This window comes from Nylanderia fulva, unplaced genomic scaffold, assembly GCF_048542155.1.
Source record: "Nylanderia fulva isolate GAGA-0341 unplaced genomic scaffold, ASM4854215v1 Scaffold21, whole genome shotgun sequence".
Lineage (NCBI taxonomy): Eukaryota > Metazoa > Arthropoda > Insecta > Hymenoptera > Formicidae > Nylanderia > Nylanderia fulva.
Window position 1 is genome coordinate 101,386 of NW_028190275.1, and position 21,898 is coordinate 123,283.

Below are 21,898 nucleotides of genomic sequence, written 5' to 3' on the forward strand. Positions count from 1 at the left end.
TTTTCAGCGTTCTCGCGTGTATTCTACAAAGGCGATTGCGCGTTTCCGGTCGTACTTCCGTGTCATCGTGCCCGAGCATCGGCACGCTACGAATAAAGCTCGTATTCTTCGTGAAAATCGGGTCGAGTCCGGCAATGGCCGGGCCGCCATTTTCTCGTTGTCGCCGAAGAATTTTCCGCCGAACGAGTGACAGTGTTTTCGCGACATCGTCGAGTTCTGTGAGATAAAAAACATACAGTGAAGTGTAGTTCCAATTCTGGAATATCGGCGACTTCCGAGTGCGTCGCGGAGAAGTCACCTTCGTTGTTCGACATCAGGTCTTCCGATGAGTGACCTTGAGGAAAGCGGCGACGTGATAATGGAGCATCGGTTTCGTGCGCGAATAAGCTCTCGCGTTTAAACTCGTCGAAAATGTGACAGATCAAACCCGGACGTCGCCGCTCGTCGCAAATGAAAAAAGTAACGCGAGTGCAAGTGTTTCGAAGTGCAAGTGCTTCATCTTCGAGGAGGAAGGAGGCCCAGGGTGGCTTCGGGCGACATCAGAGCAACTACATGGCAAGTGATTTATTTGTTATTTATTTTCAGCAATGTTTCTCGCACCGCACTTTTACCTATTACTGACATCGTCTATACATATATTAAATAATGTCAATATTATTTAATTAAATCAATTAATTAATTATTCAATTAATATATTTTATTATTAAACTAATGTCAACATTATTTATTTCATGTCAATATAATTATAAAGTATATATAATGTTAATATATTAAATTCCAATTTTTCTTATATTATGACTCTAAAAATAATTGTATAAATAGTTTAATTCGCTCTCTCTCTCTCTCTCTCTCTCTCTCCAATATCTATAAGCACGCTAGCGATGTTACCGACCATCAATCATATCGCATTTCCCGGGTTATCATGAAATTCCGTCCCGCGCGAATCTCTTGCAACACACTTGATCGATGACAGAACATGGCCGGTCTGTGTTAGTTAGGACAGCGGCCGCGCGGTGGCGCGAGCGAGTCCGCGGCGAGACAGGCAGGCGACGACAGTGTCGCGCGACGCCGAGGTATTTGTCAATATTCTGCTCGGGATTTTCGGCGTTCTGCGTGTCGGAGCGCGCGTGCAACGCGCTGCGTAAACGTGCATCCGCGTTTTTTTACGGGCGAGACGTCGAGCGTTTCTCGAAATTCGCGTGTCTGCGCGCTTCCCGGACCGACCCGGCTGGTTTCTCTCACCTTCGCGTTTTCCAAGCGAGAGAACGGACGGGTTGCCGTCCATCCGAACGAACGAACGAACGACGTTGCGAACCTGGCCGAGCGAACGAGTTCGGGAGTGCGCGTATAAGTAGTAGTGTACATGTAAGTTGTAGTAGTAGGTAGTACGATACCTGTGTGCGGCCGTTCACGCGAGTGACGATATCCCTGCCGACACGGGGTGGCAGGAGGGAACGGATCACGATACAGTGACGTATCTCGCGGATAATACGCGCGAAGCAGCAGCCGGGAGCGGCGGCGACGACAATCGCGATACCTACTTACATCCAGCCACGGAACGTCCTTCTCCTGCCCACGAATGTGGTCCGCCACCGGGCATTAAGATGTGAGTACATTTGCTTTTGCGGTATACATCGAGTCTCTCTCTCTCTCTTTCTTTCGCTCGCGAGCACGAACGAGCTATGGCGAGTGATGGCCCTACGAGAGAGAAAGGGTTTCCTCGACGGTTAACGTCGTGGCCTCGTCGACGGTTTATTGTTATAAACACGAACCGGTTCGCTGTACATGCAGGTTTTCTACCTATATATGTATGTATGTATGTATGTGCGAGTGCGTGTGCATGCACGTATGCGCGCGTGTGTTTCGTCTGTATGCGCTTTGTGAATGTGGATATATAAGGTGTCTCGATAGCTTCTGACGAATAATTCTGTGAGCGCTTCTCCGGAAAACAATTTGGTGAGACACATTTTTTTCTATAATGAAAATTTACTGATCTCTTTAAATTTTGATTATTGAGACTTTGATATTATTGTATATATATATATATACGAGTCAAATCTTAAATAGAACCTCTCGCGAGGGTAATAAAGGAAAGCTAGGAAAGTAAATTGGATGATGAATAATATGTCGTTATTAAGGCTTGTCCCTGCTTATTGACCTCACGTACACATACCTACTGAATTATAACGTCACGCTGAAAGAAAAAGAATTGTTAATTTGACTAAACCTTTCAACTAAATTACTATTTTGTGTGATTTGTATTTAAGTAAAATATAGATTTTGTTAGATTTAATGTTATATTTAATTAAAATATTTTTATATGTTTAATTAACAAAATAATATTTAGTTGAAAGGTTTAGCCAAGTTAACAAATTCTTTTTTTCAATATAGAACTGAAAAATCATGAGTTTTATTCTTGCGAAGTATATCAAAATAAATTTTTTTTTTCCGTACTCGTGTTCGATAATATGAATTAATAAAATATATATCGAAAACTTTTTTAAATTCAAATTAATAAATAATTATACATTTTGTGCAATTATTAAAAATAAATATCTCTTGATCAAGAGTACCTACTATAAAATTTATTTTCAGCGAAAGGCTGATTTTTTATTAATTCATGAATAAAAAAAAGTTTTCGAAATATTTCTATCTAATTAATTATCGAACATGAGAATGATCGTATTAAAAAAAAAAAAATTATTTCCATGTATTTCGCAATAAAATTTATAATTTTTTTCCTTCTGACATTATAATTCAATTTGGTCGCAGTGAGGACACAGGGGCCTTAATTAATTCTCTGACAGGTTCAAAGAAAAAACTCGATTTCGAGATTCCACTTATCTGTCAATTCTTGGACACCTTATATAAGACGTCGCCTACGCTCGCGCGTGCATGCGCATCGGTATAAGTGCGCGCGCCGTTGCTCCATTCGTGTGTTCGACACACATGTGCGCTCTTTCTCTCCGTCTGTCTGTGTCTTTCTCTTTCTCTAGCGCCGCATTTAAGGAGATATACGTGACAGGTACATGCGCGCGTGGAACCGGTCGGCCGACACTTTGGACGCCGCTTTTTGCAAAAGGGCCGATCTACTCCGTCCTCTTGTCCCCTTCCTTTCCTTTCGCCATTTCTATCCTCTTCCTTTTGTACCCTTCCTGTCCGCGGTTCTCTTCTTGTCTAATCGCGATTCGCTCTCGCGTGCAACTGGAGTAAGATGTGAGAAATAAGAAGGAGTTAAGGTACAAAATTATACATGAGGGATCAATTGAGAAAAGCCGATGTAAAGAATAAACCGGATGAATGGAAGTACAGAGACTAGAGTATTGTGAGAGAGAAGTATCGGGGACATTATTGGGAAACATATATTTTCGTTGTTGTAATTGTAAATGCTTAAAGATAAATATTTGACGAATGTAAAGAGTATATTGTCGATTTGTACAGAATATTAAAGACTTATTTACAGTCACACACATCAATTAAATTAAATCAATTGGATTTTAATTTTTAACTGTCTTGCAATCATTCTCAAATTTAGGCATTAATATTATTTATTATTATTGGATTAAAAATTTTATGTAAAAAATTTCAACTCTACATCTATTTTCTCTACATTTATTTACTATAATTTAATATTTGAATTCAAAAAATATTTACATGAAATAGAATCTTAAGAAAATAAAGTGAGTCAATATTATTTATATTTATAACTAAAATATATACTAATGTTGTACATACATACACAGTAAAAAAATTTATGTTAAATTTAACACATTTCACATGTCTCAATTTATCTACTCTAATTTTAATGTCATTTTAACAGAAGACAAATATGTAAATAAATAACACACGTAATATGTGAAAAAATAACACAAAAATATAAAAATAAAAATATAATATAAGCAAAAATTCGTACATTTTCATTTAATTGTGTTGTTTTAACACTTAAAAATAGTGAATATTAACTCAACAGACAAATGTCAAAATAACATAACGACAATATGTTATATTAACATAAGAGTATGTTAAAAATTTAACGCAAAAATTTCTACACAAGATAATTTCAACAAAAATACGAAATGTTTTTTACCGTGTATGATTTCTTAACCTTTTTTTGTGAACTCATCTGATTTAATTTTCGAATGTATAATTTAATAAAAAAAACTAGAAGTGGCACAAACGTAAATGAAATTTTTATTTAATCGAATTTAATCAATTTGGATTTAGAGAACTGGACAAAAGTTTTATACGTATAAACACGATCCATAAAGCGCAGCTCTAAACAATAACGTCGACCAGATAGTTTTCCGCTCGATCGTTGGTCCTTATCGTCAGACCACCCTGGACGCGTATATATCTCGAACGTTGCATCTACCTGTCGACGTATAAGGCGCGTGCTGTCTGGAAGGGTACAAAACTGAAGGTGGACGGTCGTTGGCCGGGAGAGAAACGACCTGAGTCTCGACGTAGGGAGAAAACGAGATGGGGAAAGAGAGACAGGAGTGAGGGAGAAAGAAGAAGAGAGAAAGAGCTGTTTTATGCAGCTACGCTCTGCCAATTCTCTGTTTGCGAGCGTTTTCAGAGAAGTGGCGGGTTCTTACATTGGTCTACGATGCATTGTTGCACTCTGTACTTTAGGATTATATGAGCGTGCGATTTATAGAATTATAATTAACGCAATATATAATTTCCATGTATCCTTTCTCTTTCTCTCCCTTGTATTATATGACGTGGCAAATAAATATGGTATCGCGAGTAAGAGGTAAAAGAATGCGAAGATCAGTAAATCAGTTCGTGTAATCGTTGCATGTTACGTTATTACGCAAGTGCACGTTACGTTACTGTATTATTGTAAGCGCGATAAGAAAATTATACGCAGTGTTCAGAATCAGGTTTGACCTCTGAAATGCTTTCCATAAAGTAAACTACGACGTTCTCGAGGTACACGAAATGCCTCTGCTAAACTGAAACGCACAGGCAAACTGTTTGATTCCGTCAAACTGTTATGCAAGCTATTTAATATGAACGAAATGTTTATATAGTTTACATTTTTCGGAGTATTCAATAAAGTTAATTAGTTTTACTTTTCTAGGAAAAAGAGCAATAAGTTTTATTGGATTATTAAATTTATTTATTCATGCATATATTTGATATTACTATGAAATTACTATTTATTATAAAATAATAAAAATTTTAGAATAGATCCGAAAAGATATTCCATTAATTTTTGTTTTGTAATTTAAGAAATTCATGTGCAATGATATAGATAAACAGCAGTAACTTTATTTTTATCAATTTATATAATATAGTATTAAATGATACTTGTAAAATCAGAATATATATACATATATTAATAAAATATGAACGAATATATATTTGCACGCTCATAAAATCTGCAATAAAATAGTGATAATATTAAATTAAAATTGAAATTGCAGTTATTTTAAAATTCAATTATTTTGAAATTATTATACAGCTCCTTACATATAAATGCGAAAGTATGGAGCGAAAAAATTTAATTTGATTCAATGTTTCATCGCGTGATACGTGAAACGCGATCTATTGCGGTTCAATCAGAATTATTTACAATATTATTAGCAAAAAGATCACGCACAGCATTGGTCGTATTGTTAGAAATAATCACGATCCATGGTTAGAGCTTACTTTCAATTTCGATTCGCATCGTATAGCTTGTTTTGACTTACAGCGATGATGTCTTACCTCGTCTGCTTTCCCTTATCGATTGTAAGTAATCTGAGTGCATAAATCGTAAGAAAGGTTTCATCTTTGTTACGAATTATAATAGGAGAAAAAAACGATAAAAATTTCATTAAAAATAATTATTGATATTTGAGTATAATTATTTTCTTATTTTTAATTTGCAATTATCTCCATATATATATATATATATATATATATATATATATATATAGTTATAATTGTTTTTGTGTTTAAAAATATGAATTACAAGTAAAGCTCATTTTAAATTCAGGATCGATATTTTCTGTGAAAAGAAAACTACTTGAGATTATGACTTGATAATTTCTCAAAGCATGTTATTAATATTAATATTTTAAGTTAGATTTAAGGATATTCTTTATATACATTCTTTGCAACGAAAAGAATTAAATCGCTACTTAAAATGCTATTTGATTGGTGCATACAAAATGAATATATGCACATGAATATATTCTTTTGTGTAGCTATTAGCTATATTTAACTTTCGCTCACTAAGCAACAAGGTCGCAATATGAATCATCGGATATTGTCGATTTCTTGAAAACGAAATGGGGAAATTTCATGATATGCCTTAAATTCTGAACAAAAGAATTTCTTTATCTTTCCAAAAAAAATTAATTCTGAATAAAATCAAATTCCTTGATAGAAAGAGAGAGAGAGAGAGAGAGAGAGAGAGAGAGAGAGAGAGAGAATTTTGAACATTTTTCATATTTTAAACCTTTCGGTTTTAACAATCATTATTTATAATGGATAACAATTTTACTATACAATTTATAATGTATCTTGTATGTAAAGCAGAAAATATAATATTGTATATTCTACTTATATTTACATTATTGGATATTTTTATCATACAAATTATTATAAAAATAGAATTATAATTAACGTCATATATGAATTTTATCTTTGTACTTAAATATATAATGCATAAAAATATTTAGAATTTCTTACCATGAATATATTTGCAAAATATTCTCTTAAAACTTCTAACAAAAACTCTATTACAAAATTGAATATTGAATTGAATTAAAAATGTCTAATTAAATTTTTTCTCTGAAAAATTATTAAAAAATTTAAAATAAATCAGAAATATAAAATAAATAAAAAAGCCAATGTTTTTTCATATATGTATCTATATTAAGAATTACAAAATTTTTCTGACGTTTTTTACGAAGCTTGTCATAAATATCTTATATCTTGCTAATTATATACGATGCACTCGATTTTATTTTGTGCATAAAAATTCGAATATATATCACAAAAAAATTTGTCTTGTATCGCATATCGCCGATTAATCGATACACAATCGGTGTCGGTCCGAAAAGTCAATGCGCGTCGCACACATTCTCTCCGGTGTGCAGTTCGTATCATATCCGTGTGCGTTGTGCGAGCAAGGCAGCAATTGGCGTCGGAGGTCAACATACCGTTATAGCTGCGCGTCGTCGTCTCTATTTCGCGGACCGGACTGTGCTCGAATGACGACGTCGTTGCCACCGCCGCCGCCGCCGCAATACGCATGGTGCACTGCGTGTGCGCTACATTGCGTTGCAACGACCCGCGTGCATAATTGCACGAAAGCGTAATTATATTCGCGACAATAAACGCGCACGCGCACAAATGCGCTGTCCAGAAACACTCATCAGATAACAAAAATGATATAGAAAAGAGAGAGAGAGAGAGAGAGAGAGAGAGAAATATATGTATATGTATTGTATATGTATATTTATTGAGAGAGAGAGAGAGAGAGAGAGAGAGAGAGAGAGAGAGAGAGAGAGAGAGAGAGAAAGGGGAGATTGTGGCGGAAGCTGTGATCCAATGAATGCTTCTCTGATCACTGCAGTGCGCCGGGTTACGCGTACACGGTGAAATGCAACGATCCTCGACCATCGAGCATCAAATTTCCGCGATATTCGATTTCCATCGAATTGTTTGCTATTGTGTGACAAGCCTCCTTTAACTCTTTTCTATTTTTTTTCTTGTTTTTATCTTTAATCTTTTGATGTGTTTTGCTGGTAAATAAATCTTATATTAGAGCACACTGTATTTTTAAATCAATTTTAGTACGCTCTTCTAGTGATTTATTTATTCTGTTTTTGAAATTATTGAGTCACTGGTAATTTTATATTTTTTTACTTTTATAGAAATATCGCAAATATCATATCTTGGTATCATTATTTTGATATACAGATACTTGCACAATATCGAGAAGTTAGTTAAATTGGATAGAAACTAGAAACTCAGCGCGGTATCTCTTATATCTATATTTATTTTTTTACGAGTACAAAATACAATAATACGGTGAATTTGTTTCAAATGACAATTAAAACATCATGATACATGTAGTGTATTATGCACAAATGAGAGCAAAACTGAATCGATGCATATCGAATTGTATGTGTTACAGTCGATGTAAATTATATTTTCCTATGTATCTTGAAAATTATGTAAAATAAATGGTATACTCAGCTTACACGCAATAATATAATTATAAAAAGTAATGAAGAAACACAACTATTATTGATTTCATTAAAAATAATTTACATTTAAAAAAATCTCTCTCTGCTTAAAGAAATAGTCTATCTAAAAAATTTATTAAAATGTCGAAGTAAAATTGTATAAAGAGAAGAGCGTCTATTTCTCGATGTCAGTATATAAAATATGTGTGGTCTTGTGATAAAAATTATTTGATTACCCAAATGTACATATGTAAAAATCATGTTAATATAAATCTTTTACAACTGATGTGCGCAGGTGTGAAGAGGCGACGGAAGTGGAGACGCATCATCAGCAAACAGCAGCCACGACGATGGGCGTCGCTGAGGACGAGACACCGTCTTCCCTGACTTCGTCACATCCGAACACCAACAATCCCAATCAGGAAGGTGAGTCTGCACACTTTATCGCTTAATCGAAAATTGCGCAAAATGACGCTTATCACTTCTGATATACTGCTCACGTAGCTATTTTCTAAATTTTCCACACACGGAAGTGTCGCTATCGTACGTTGTATATCTTTCGGATTTGCTCCACTGAAAGATTTCAGTATTGTACTTGAGCACGATGCGACAAAGAATAAAAATCGTAATGCCGGGATTGGCCGATTTGTGCCAGCGTGCGCTCAAGTGCAGCGTTCTTGTGCTGCATAAGAATAAGCGCAAAGAATGAAAGTCACGTTGCTGCTCTGCAGCTGTTCCCGAGTGTGTGTTTTGTCGCTTTTATCCCATCGCAATGTGTTTTGACTCTTATCCCATTTATTTTTTTGATGCAGAAATCCTACACGCGATATTTCTTTATTTATTTGTGCAATGCACAAAAAATTGCATTGTAATGCATTATCTTATATACTTCAAATGAAAACTTTTAATGTGTTCACAAAATTAATCTAAAATATTCTCTAATAACATCAAAACTCTTTTTTTACATTTCTTTCGATCCATATAATTTCTTTTATATATATATTCTGTGATACTATATAAAATAATATTTTTATATTAATTGATAAACTTATCGTGTGTGTTAATATTCTAGATTTAACTTGACAAGCTAGGAACAAGTTAGTTATATGCAAAATCTAAAATTAGAAGTGAAATAATATATATTGCATTACATCAAATTAATCAGATTCTACAATTTTAATTCTAAAAATTTTAATGGCACAATTTAACTGAAGCAAATAAATACATTTTATAAACAAAAAAAGTTCTATCTTTCCATCATTAATATTTATGCTTTTTGTACTATTTATCATATATGGTTTCGCCGTCTGACTTTATTTCTACGCGAGACTACGAAAGAAAAATTCGCTCATTAATCGCTTTAATCATCCCGTCGCGGAAGTTCGCAACGCGACATGATAGAATCGTCATCCGCCTCTTCTCGACGGTGACCGTCGCGAAACGGTGCCTTACCCTTGCTTTTCGTTCCGTGATAGATTGCGATCGCGGAAGGGTAACGAGCTGGACAGACGCAAAGTGCCTACTATATTTTTTTCCTTTTCTTCCGCGTGGCACGTTTGAGACGTGTTTAGAATATCGTCGGATTCGGCATCGCCTTGAAATTTGAAGCATAGTCGTTCCTCGTCTAAAAGAGGAGCTTTACGAAAAAGGAACCGAAAGGCCAACCGGTACTCAACAATAGTGAGCTTTTTATATCGCTTTCTTATCGTAGAGGACGAAAACTCGCTCCTTTATATCAAATTGAACTTTACGTGCAAAAAAATGCGAAACATTCACGTGAAAAAGTGCATTTAGAAAATTGAGTTAAATTAAACTGTACTTAGCCAAGATTACAAACGAATTGATATTATCTTTATAATTTATATTTTATTTATTATTTATTTATGTTTTATTTATCACTTATTTTTTATTTATGTACTGAATAAATCTCAATAATTTATAAAAATTTCAATAATCAATTAGTTTACTAATATAAGTAATTGAATCCAAAAACTGGTCTAAAAATGAATTCAAACTGGAACCAGATGTCAGACTAGTCCAGTATAATTCATATTTAATGCTAAAACATAATGCACTTCTATTAAAACCTCGCAAATAAAGTTTTTTTAACTTAACATTTTAAATGTTTCGACTTTTTTATCTTTTGTATAATTAATTTATTATACAAATAAACCATAAAACTATGTATATTTCTTCGAACAGTTTTTTTTCCACTCTCGTTGCGTATCATTGAAGTTTCGCTCTCGCGTAATCTTTTTTCTTTTCCCTTACGTTACGGTGCAGCACGATATGTCATTGCCATAATTAATTTGAATTTACTGTCGGCTGCTTGCGCGAACTTTACTATATGCCACGGTCATATAGTCGCGACGCGCTGCAACGTCCTGTCGTCCGGCCACGTCGAGTTTCAATGGGGTTTATCTAACTACGATGTAACGTCACGCGTGCAATGCCACCGTGCTCGACCGTGCATGTCCACAGCACGTAGAAGCCTCGAGCTAATATTCTCTGTGAAAGATTTTTCCTATCGCGGACAAATATTTTGAAGGGATTCTGCAATAATTTCGCATCGCGTATAAATATATGGAAGCGTTAGAGCAAATGCAACTTGCCACCATCTGATTAATAATGACGATAGTATTGTCTCTTATACGACGTATTTTGACAGTAATTTATACAACAGTATAATTTTAAGAAAATAAGTTTTTTAAAACATCTGGAAAATATTTAACTCATCAATTTTATATTAACTTCGCAGGGAACTCTTATATATGCACAATCGGATTCATATAAAATTAAATTATTAAACACACATCGTGCATATCTCTGCATTATTTTTTTCATCGTTTCTCTTTTTTTATCAATTTTTTTATCTCTATTAAATAATTTGATGTCCAACATAGAGAAAGTCTGATTATTATAGCACTTTTTCTCTGCTGCTGTAAATCCAAATCCATGTCTTGTTATCGCAGATAATCCGCGATGAAATGCGGCAGTATGAGCACGCGAATAATCTTGATACGGCTGTGAACAGCGAGCGACGAAAGGTAGTGCAGTTATATAGCGTAGGCGCGCCTCGCTTTCTCCAAACTGTCATAATTATTCAGCGAAGAAAATGATTCTTCTCTTTCCTCCGAGTCCCCTCGACACGGCTCTTTTACTTATGTTATATAGTGGCGCTCAACTCTAAACGGTGCGTTGCTGTGTTTTAAATGCGTCTTTATCGAGTCACGTTGTATACACGCACCGCATTCTCAGAACGCATAATTTTGCAAGCCGCGATTATGTAGCGCGGGTCCATTGAACCATACATGCGATGCGACGTGACGCGATGCCGTTCTCGACTCTCCGAAGTGCAACCATGTCTCGGATGCACTCGCGCTCATGACTCATAGATGCTTCAATTAATGAAACACTGATGCTTTCGCTAAATCAGCGAGTCGCATTATACGTTAATTGATACTTTGTATAGAAAAAGATTGGTACTAATAGTTAAGGAAAAAGCTGCGAGAATATAAATTAATTATTATTAAGACATTATACCTATATATTGAAAAATATTATTATATTTTAGCATTTTAATGTTAACAATATCTATTGTATTACACATCTATTGTATTGTATTAATATATCATTGAAGAATTTTTGTAACGAATTAGTTGTACAAAAAAAAATTAAAAAATCTTATTTTTTAAACATTTAATAAAAACTTTTTAATACTTTAATTTTTCTAAATTTTTAAATCAATTTTCGTAAACTAACATTATCTGTGAAATATTTTTTAATTTTATCATTTAATGTTTGAAAACAGTTTTATATTTAAAAATTAACTCATGTCTTTTTTTTGAAACCACTGATTTAATTATAGGAATATGTAGCAGAAAAAATCAGTATTTTTATAAGTATTTATTATTACTTTAAAAAAAATTATAAAATAATATAATTGATAATGTCAAAAAAGTTTTAATATAATGATGTAATAATATAATAATATTTTTCAGTATAATATCTTAATAATATTTAAATATATAATGTTTCGACATAATACAATGCATGCCATAATTTAATGCAATATATTGTCATTGTCATATGTCGAGGCAATATATCGATGATATCGAATCATTATATGTCAACAGATACAGACTTTTACTCATTCGGTACTTTCGTTATCTTAGCAGATGAATTCATCGCTTGCCATATGGCAACGACACTTTATACAAACTGCAAACAACGCTAGATTATATTGATATTAGATGAGAGAAAAGATAAACAGATAATCTTATCACGGTTTACTCTTGATACTGAACATGACTCAGTTGAATCTGTTGTATTGAATTTTTAATTTCTTTCAGCATATAAATAGAAATTTTTATATTCAATATGAATGTCTTTCATTAAAGTTAGCCATGATTATAAAACTACAATTCATCCATCTACTTTATTTTATGTTTTTAAGAATATATAAAACATAACGTGTAGTTATACATATATTCATTAGAATCATTATCAAAACTATTTTTAAAAATCTATTTATCTCTCTTTTATTATTCTCGATTCATTTAGATATTATGCAAAATTTGTGAAAAGAGTATTTTTACTCTGTACGAGCAGGAAAGTATTTTAACTCATAATTAAAATCAAGTTATTCAAATTTTTTCAATAAAGAAAAATATATTTCTTTATAATTAAAAAAAATTTTAGTCAAACATGTTGACACATCTATAATCCCATTAATACGTCAATTTGAATATAGTTGTATTGCCAGAAGCACGTTTATTCTAATAGATAAGATTATATATCGAAGATGATCGATCTCATTTCTATACTACTGTTCGAAAATCTTGAAGGTTATTCGCAACGAGACGGTTTTTACCAGGAAACTCGTTACCAGGTCAAGTCGGAGGTTGACCATTGAACTTGCCCCGAAGAGATGGATGGTGACCGTGTTGCATCGGCCCGATTCTGGGTTGCGTCGCTTCGTTTTACCATTTACTTGCGTTATTCGTCCTTCATTTTCGAGACCGTTAGTTGAAGATATGCGTACACGATCCCGGTTTATAGCGAATAAAATTGCAAAGGGGATTATTGAAATATATATTGCACTTATTTTTAAAACATTTATTGCTTCTTGCTTCTTTAAATCGCTTTTTTATATCGCTTACCTTATGTATAAGTCATAAAAAATATATATGAATTAATATATAATATGCATTTTTTAAATCTCTTTAACTGCGATAAAACTTTAACTGTTAATAATTTAAATTAAGTTGGTATTTTTTAAAACTATTATTAATCTTTTAAATATTATTAGCTTATTATTTTTTTTAAATTACATAAGAATCAATCTGAAAGATTTAATAATTAACATAAACTCGAATAAAAAAAAGCTATGCTTGCTCTTAATACGATATAAAATACATTTTATACTTCTACGTAATTGTAAGCGAACATACGTTTATCGCGCGCGATTATCAAAGAGAATGTTTCCGCAATTAGTTGCAGTCAATGTTCTAAAATCGAAGGCAATTGTACGAAGAGAAGTTCAAGAACTGTATTTTTCTCCCTGCGGCATCGCGCGCGAAGCACGTGACTCGCTGCACGAGGATGGCAACGTGTATGCTTGGACTGTTATTTACTTACAATGTTCCGCGCTCAACAATGCGTTCCCTTTGTTTTCACGTTCGTCTCTCTTTCTCTCTCTCTCCCGGCTTCTCTCATTATAGTCAATAACTCTTTTCTGGGGCCGAGAGAATGAGGCGACGTTTCTGACCTGGCACTATCATCAACGTAGCATCTCTCTCTCGAACCATCGTAGAACACCGCGCAGAGGAGAAACAAAAGAATATACCAAGACCTTCTCTCCAACTGTATCGGCAATTTACATAGTAACCGAGCCGAATCTGGGACGAAATATAGATTCGCGAGTATCGATATCTTCCTAGGTCGTATATATGTATGCGCGCGAATATTCTCCGTGAATAGTGTTGCTTTCTCCGAGTAATATACAGCATCAAGGGAAGATGCGATCGAAGGCTGAAACTGTGTCGCATCTCTCGATTATATATATAGTAGATTGTGACAGTAGATACGCGGTTCTTTTCAGTTAAAATTATACCTTCGTTTTATATTATTGATGCTGCTTTGCAGCAGAATAAAACGATGAAAGATATACATATGGAGCAGGAAAATATAACATTTCATTCCTTTTATTATTTATTTTGCTATACTGTTATGCAAAACTTATAACTGTAGCGATAAGAGGCATATTACTTGTTTTTCTTCTTTTCTCTATATGATTTATATAAAATCTATATATGATTTATATAAAAATATGCGACGAAAAATTCTAATTAACGCGCGAATATTATCTTCTTCATCTTTCTTTCTTCCCTTATTTTTCACTTTGTGAATTTATTATACAATATACGTACGTCTTGAAGAATGAAGGGAAAGAAAAAAACATAAATATACTAACAGAGACAAAAGTATCGGTGATGTTTCATACGCGAGAATGCATTATATAAGGACCATTGTTTTCGCGATTTCCGCAGGAAGAACCGACAGGAGGATATTGCACTTGTATATTTTTCCGCGAATATCTCCTCGCGGCCGCGGGAAAATCGTGCGATACACGCGAACAAGAACAGACTTCATCCAAATTGCATCACTCTACTTCGAGGTCCCGCCGCGAAAATCGATGTTCCAAAATATGCTCTTCGAGCATCCGGAATCTACTCGAGAACGAACTCTCTCATTTCGGCACGACTCGTGTGCTCTCGAGTTGTTTCCGATGAAAATTGCATATCGCGTGTGCTCATCGCAGTAAAAATGCTGGGGCAAGTGGTCATAATAATCTCGTAGCAACAGTCGTCAACGACCGCATATCTTGAAGTTAATATTATATATGTGTATATATTTCTTATGATGATAAATATTAAATTTTGCCAGGGAGAGATAGGAAGATTATTTATTAGAAAAGAAATTGTTAATAATTATGTGAAAGGAGAGATATATGAGAAAAGTTGTAATATTATTATTTAAAGAAGTGTTAATCAGACTATACAATATTCTCGAAAGCAAGCTTTTCTCTGTCCTGTTTCTATGTTTATAATGCATGCTAATGTGAAATGTTTTATATATTACATTAAAGTCAAAGTCATTACATCAAATAACATTTTTGTTGATTCCATCAACTTTCAATAATAACACAGTTAAGTTTAGCAAGTAAATGGAATTACCTAAATTTAATTTGACAAAGGAAAAATAATACAATATATTTATAACAGATCAAAATATTTTATATAAATAATATTCTGACGAATAAGTTTTGTATCAATTTACGTGTACTAAATCTGCATGCAACTAATTGTAATTCACTGCTGATTTTAATAATGCATATATGCAGATATCTTGCATATAAAGTCCAAATCAGACGGTATATATTGTAAACGCGAAGTGAAATTAAAGATTGAATTGCAAGATTTAAAAAATTTTGCATATAATGTTTGCAGGATTATACAGAACTTTTTAATATTTCGTAGTCTCGCAATATTTTTATTTTAAATTCCATCTCACATTCTTGCAATTTGTTTCATTTGAATTTAACATTTTTAAAAATAATGATATATACACATGTTAATTTAGAAATATATATATATTTTTTTTTCTTTATCATAAAATAATAGAATATTGAGTGTTGTGCACGCATGTGTGTTACATAAATATATCTCCAAATTTTCAATTATTTTTCAAATCTCATTTATTAAATTTGAAGCACAATAGGTAAATGAAATATTTTAATTTAATTTTTTTTATTAACAATTTGAAAGAGGAACTGAAGAGATTAACGAAGCGTGGTCACTTGACCCGTGTCGCGACACGTTTCCGGAAAACAGACAAGGTTTACATACCGCCTCGCTATTGTTATATTCGTCATTGTTGCCCGTTGCGAGGCATCGTGTTCACGTTATCAGAGTGGAAATCCTGTCTTAGTGCATATTCGCGTGATCGCTCCGCTAATTTTCACCGGCTGACTCAGGTGGCGATGAAAACGTCGTCGAAAATTACGCATCCGCGAGCCTCGTTCCCACTAATCCTTAATCTTCGGTCCGTTAATGCCTCCCTCCTCGTCACGCAGGTGTACTAAATTTCTTGCGTTAACTGCTCGCGCTTATGTAACGAGTCATTCCCGACAACGGTACTTAGCTCCTGCCGTTTATGCTCGAAAGATCAATCTCGTAGGATGAGAGACATAAGATTCATATTTTATTTCGAATACATTTTGGTATATAGTTCATATGTGTGTGTGTGTATAAACGTTATCATATATATATATACATTTCAAAACGTGATAAAATCGATTTCATGAAAAATGTAAATTTGTATGTGCCGTGAGATTAAATATCGTTATTGATCTGTGCAGTTGAAGGTGGAGTTTATCAGATTAGAAATAGCCTCGACTTTTACCGATTATAATGTGATATACATATATGTATATCGCTTGGTGTGTAATCAATATTTTTTTCTATTTTAAATTAATTTTTATTCATTAAATTAATCTAATAATTTTATAAATTTTGTTAAAATTTTTTGTCACATGTATTACATAAATATTTTAATAATTTAAGGTAAAGCTATATATTACATTCTTCATTTATATTACTATTAGGGTCATAAAACGGTTGTGATTGTAAGTACGTAATGTTTAATTTATACGATTGTTTTAAATATTTGTGTTATAATTATAGCATTACAAAAAGATTGAATATCCGTTTTTTTGTATAATAAGTATTACGGAAAAAATTAGCATTTAATAGGTATTATTAAGACGAAGCACATTATTGTATAATAGAAATATGAATAGTAGGACGAGCGTAATTTAGTGGAGGAAGAGTACATAATTTACGCGGTTAAGGTCACCCACACAAACAGTTATATCTCAATACAATACTGCGATATAACGGAATAAAAAATAACGGTTTGAAAAAAATCTTCGTAGTATGTTAATAACAGTATATGGCTAATAAAATGCCTAGTAAAGGAAAAAATTCGACGAAGATCTTCGTCACTTTTGCATGACTCCAGATCGCGTTTTACCTCGTAACATGGTTCAAACGCGATAATAAGATTTACGATATCACGAGTAGCCGGCGGCAAATCAGCGATTTTTCGTTGGGCGCTACTTCCGCGATATTTTCACCTAGTATGCGATATGTAGAGAAGCACTACAGTATTTTAGTTAGGTCACGTTCCCTTGAACCGATGCCAAATGTACCTCCTCCCTTCTTTACCAAGTTTTTCGCGTCCTAGAGTGCTTATGGAATTCTGCCTGCGGATCTATCGTAGGTGTTCTGGGTCAAGTGTGCATTTTAATGACAGCCGGATGCTCGTGCAAAGTTCCTATAAATTTGCACTATGTATGCACAGTAACGTAATGTAACGGATATGTAGTTTTTTTTTCTCAGCCATGATGCTTATTCAGTATAACACCTTGTTCTATTTGATTTTTGCAAGAGCTTTTTCGTGCATTTTCAATATTTGATAATGCAATCGAAATCTTTTGATCTTTAACAACTGAAATTCTCTCTCTCTTCAGAACTTGAGGAAATTAAATCTAAATTAACTCTTTTCATATATTTATATTCCTATACATTTTTTCATTATTCATGAAATTGACATTTTATTATATATAGGCGGAAATGAAATAATCAGTATAATGTTTGGTATTATTAATCGTGCATTCTCGTTCTCATCTAGTGCTAGAAACCTTATTTAATCCTGGAATCCTCTCTTTCCCTCGCAATTTACTATGATGATTCTGTCGTCTTTACTGTCATCATTATAATGTCAAGCTTAACTATATTTTGTTGGATAATCGTTACTTATGTCATATGTATGCTGCTGATTATCCGTCTTTTTTTCTATTGCTAATTTTCTATAACCGTAAAATTGATAAATACAACGGTGAAAGTAGTATTTTTCATAATTTATTTTCTATCTATTAAAATGCAACACGTAAAAGAGACTAGTAATTGCTTACAACATATATAAATATGTTATATATGCTAAAATAAAAAAGAATTTACTCGTTAATTTCAATCATACATTTAGAATACAATCGTACAATTAAAAGAAAACGATTTTTATTTAATAGAAATATGTAGATCTCCCTGAATTAATTACATTAGGAGCATCGCTAAGTAAAGATAAAGCGATAGAATAATCGAACTTTATAATCCTTCTTAATTCAACTTCTTAATCTAGACATTCTGCAAAGATCACAAAATATTTCTAAAAGCACTTGAAATACTTTGGATCAGCAGATTATTTAAAGGGCATTTGAAGATTGCAAGATTGAAATGTACGTTTAGTTTTCATTATACCGCAAGTAAAATGATAAAATATTCAACGGAATAATTTAACAATACGATCAATTAAGCACATGTACATATGATGTGTTTGCCTATATGCAACGATTTCTATATCAATAAAATATGAAATAATATTTCAATAATTTAATATTACAGTTATTGATAAATAAACATTTGTAGATAAATAATTATCTTTGTCTATATATGTTATATATTATGTAATATTAAACATATATTTAATAAGATAATAGTTTATGTTACATATGTAATTTTTTTAAGATACATTACATATATGATTAATACATTATTATCACTTTCTATTAGAGAATTGCTTCTAATATATAAAATTATTTATCATGAAATTAGCGTACACGTTTTCATCAATAATTTATCTACCGGTTTAGATAATCTACATGCAGACCGTGTATAGACATTGTGAACATGGATACGAAGAGAAACTACTTCCGGATAATTATAGCAAATTGTCAGGTTTCAATCTTATCTCCTTGCAAATATTCGCACGTTACTTTCTTTCTTGTAACGTTAATTCTCCATTGCTTATCTGACGGATAATTAAAATCTGCTTCTTGAAAAGATGCAAATCTCAAAAAAATTTTTATAAAATATTTTATTTTTTATCTCTAATAAAGTACTATCTTTGACAAAATCCGCATATATATATGTATGTATGTATTATTGTAAGGAAATAAGTTTAATTGTAAAATACTTTAATTTCAAAACAATATCGCGAAATAAGTTCGAAAATAATTGAAAATGCTTTCAGGCTTATATATAACTATAACAATAAATTACTAAGTACGTGAAAATAATGGAGCAATTAGTTTTATAAATATAACAAATAATAAACTTAATTTTTCCTATAACAAATAATAAATTTACGAAATTATAAACTGCTCACTTTGTGGCTACCAAGCTGCTCGCTCGATGTTTCCATTTTATCCTCTCTTATTTGTTGTTTATGGCACTTACACTCGACGTGACACCTCGTAACACTCACTTTCGAAAAGTTAATTATGATTGTGCACTAATTATTAGAATACAACGATGGTCTGGCATTTTACATGACACTTTGATTGTTAATGCACATGCACACTTTGTTTTATAATTGTGTCCAGAGATTGTGAAAATTATGGTTATATAATTTTCACGAAATTGTGATCCGCTTGGAAAATTATAACCAAATTCGCACAATGTTATCTTTATTGCTAATTCATGTATTGTCTAGCAATTTCATCTCGCATTATAATACAAGTAAATGGATATACAAATTAATATTAATGATAATATTTGCAGAATTTAACATTAAAGATAAATATTTGTACAATTGACATGTACAATGCCTTTAAAGCAGTTCTCACATATAATTTTTGACATGTACAATATCTTTCTAAAAAGTTCTGATAATTAAAACAATGGCAAAAATTTTAAACTAATTATTATGCCTGAAAATTGCATATTTTCGAACTTAAAGGTGAGATGCCAGTCGACTTTGGACAATTATATTTTTTCTAAAACAGTTCTCGTACAGTATTTGGCATGTACAATGCCTTTCCAAAGAATTTTAATTTTTAATAATTAAAATACTTTCGAGATTTTCGAGCTTAAAGGTGATATATCAGTTGATTTTCGAGTTCTATTTTTTTTCTTAAACAATTCTTGTATTGGTTTTGGCATATGCAATGCTTAAAAATATGCATTTTTCAGGCACGGTAATTAGTTGAAAAATTTTTTCATTGTTTTAATTATAAGAATTTTTTGGAAAGATATACATGTCAAAATTTATATAAGAACTACTTTAGAATAAGCAGAACTCCCAAAAATCAGTTTGTAATTTCGTTAGTTTATTATATATTCATAAAAAATTAATTTCCTGTGACGAGGATGACAGATAAACTAAAAATACCTATTTTCTTAAATTTTTTCCGTAGAAAGTTATTAGTTTGTTGTAAGTTATTTAAGAAAATTAAATCACACAATGTTGTCACAAATTAAAGTAAATTTCGCCACTTTTCTGATGGTGTTGAATTTAGCAAGAAAATTAAAAGAGACGTGTATACATACGTATATGTATATTAGAGTTCATGCCGCGTCGATGTCGGTCATATTTTTTCGCTCTTCCAGGTCGGTATCGCGACTAGAACTTTAATCGTATCGACGTGTTCGTATAGATATAAAAAGAAGAAACAAGATGAAGCGAGACACGTGTGGCACGAGCTTATTCCCGCTTCGAAACACGTCGCGGGAGACAAAACGTGCGCGCGGCTCGGTCGTTTAATAATATATTCAAGACGACCCGTCACATATATACGGCACGATGGCGATCATTAACGTGCTTAACACGCGTATATTACACGCACGCACGCAGTCATGAACGTGCGTGCTAGAGAGATTCATCCGCGCACACGGCGGCCACTGTCTCTTAATGCATTGCATAACTTGCGAAATTATCGCGGAATCGTTGCTTGGCGCCGTCTTTTCGCGATGCGACTTGCCGCGTCCGCTGGCGTCTAAGTTAATTTTATCGTTAGTTATTCGACATCGTTATATGCCGACCACCAGATGATCGTGTTGATTGGTACGTTATTAGGAAAATAGCACAAGCAGTTGGTTCTACGAAAATTAGGGTTGATGATTAGATGAATTGCAGTCAGTCAGCATATAGTAGATTTTGGCTAAATAGAATTTTAATTATTTTTCTCCGACGTCACATTTGAAAAACATGTTAATTATAAATGTTACACTGATGTTTAATCAATTTAACTTCAATTTTTTGCTATTTTTTCTAGATGTTTTTCTCTTACTTTATTTGAAATTTAATACTCGATGAAGGGATGGAAGAAATTTAAAAGTATTTTTCTTTCTACTAAATTAACTTTTTATTTTAACTTTTTACTTTTAAAATTTAACAATGCATATGGGTAACATAATATACAGATATAATTATTTGATTGCTATTATATAGGTATATATTTTTCTCGTATTTTTATCTTATTTTTCTTCTCGTTATTTTCCTTCTTTCTTTATCTTTTAAATTTTAATAAAAATCAATATTTTTTCTTCATCCCTTTATTTAAAATTGTTGATCTCTCTCTCTCTCTCTCTCTCTCTCTCTCTCTCTCTCGTACAGATTCAGATTTAAATTCTCTATACCAAAATACATGTAGTACTATATAAGTATACATATATAATTAATTTGTTGAATTATTTGATGTCCTCTTAAGCGAATTTATTTATACTGTTAAATCAAGATTTGAAATTAATTTTTTCGAAGATATATGTTAATATACATATATCTATAATAAAATAATATATTAA

At 32.5% G+C, this 21,898-nt stretch overlaps 1 protein-coding gene across 2 annotated transcripts in view; it reads left to right on the forward strand.

Annotated features, from left to right (window-relative positions):
• Positions 1–270: 270 nt before the first annotated feature.
• The window catches only part of trc (Serine/threonine-protein kinase tricornered), a 152,494-nt gene continuing 130,866 nt past the window's right edge, over positions 271–21,898 (forward strand). Inside the window, exons 1-2 of one of the 2 annotated variants that reach the window (XM_085482583.1) lie at positions 271–555; positions 8,488–8,618. In XM_085482583.1, the coding sequence (XP_085338709.1) occupies positions 8,543–8,618 (76 nt within the window). In that variant the 5' untranslated portion in view covers positions 271–555; positions 8,488–8,542. Of the gene's footprint in view, positions 556–1,042; positions 1,607–8,487; positions 8,619–21,898 lie in introns of those variants that run through there. The other variant, XM_029302757.2, reaches the window with a different exon arrangement.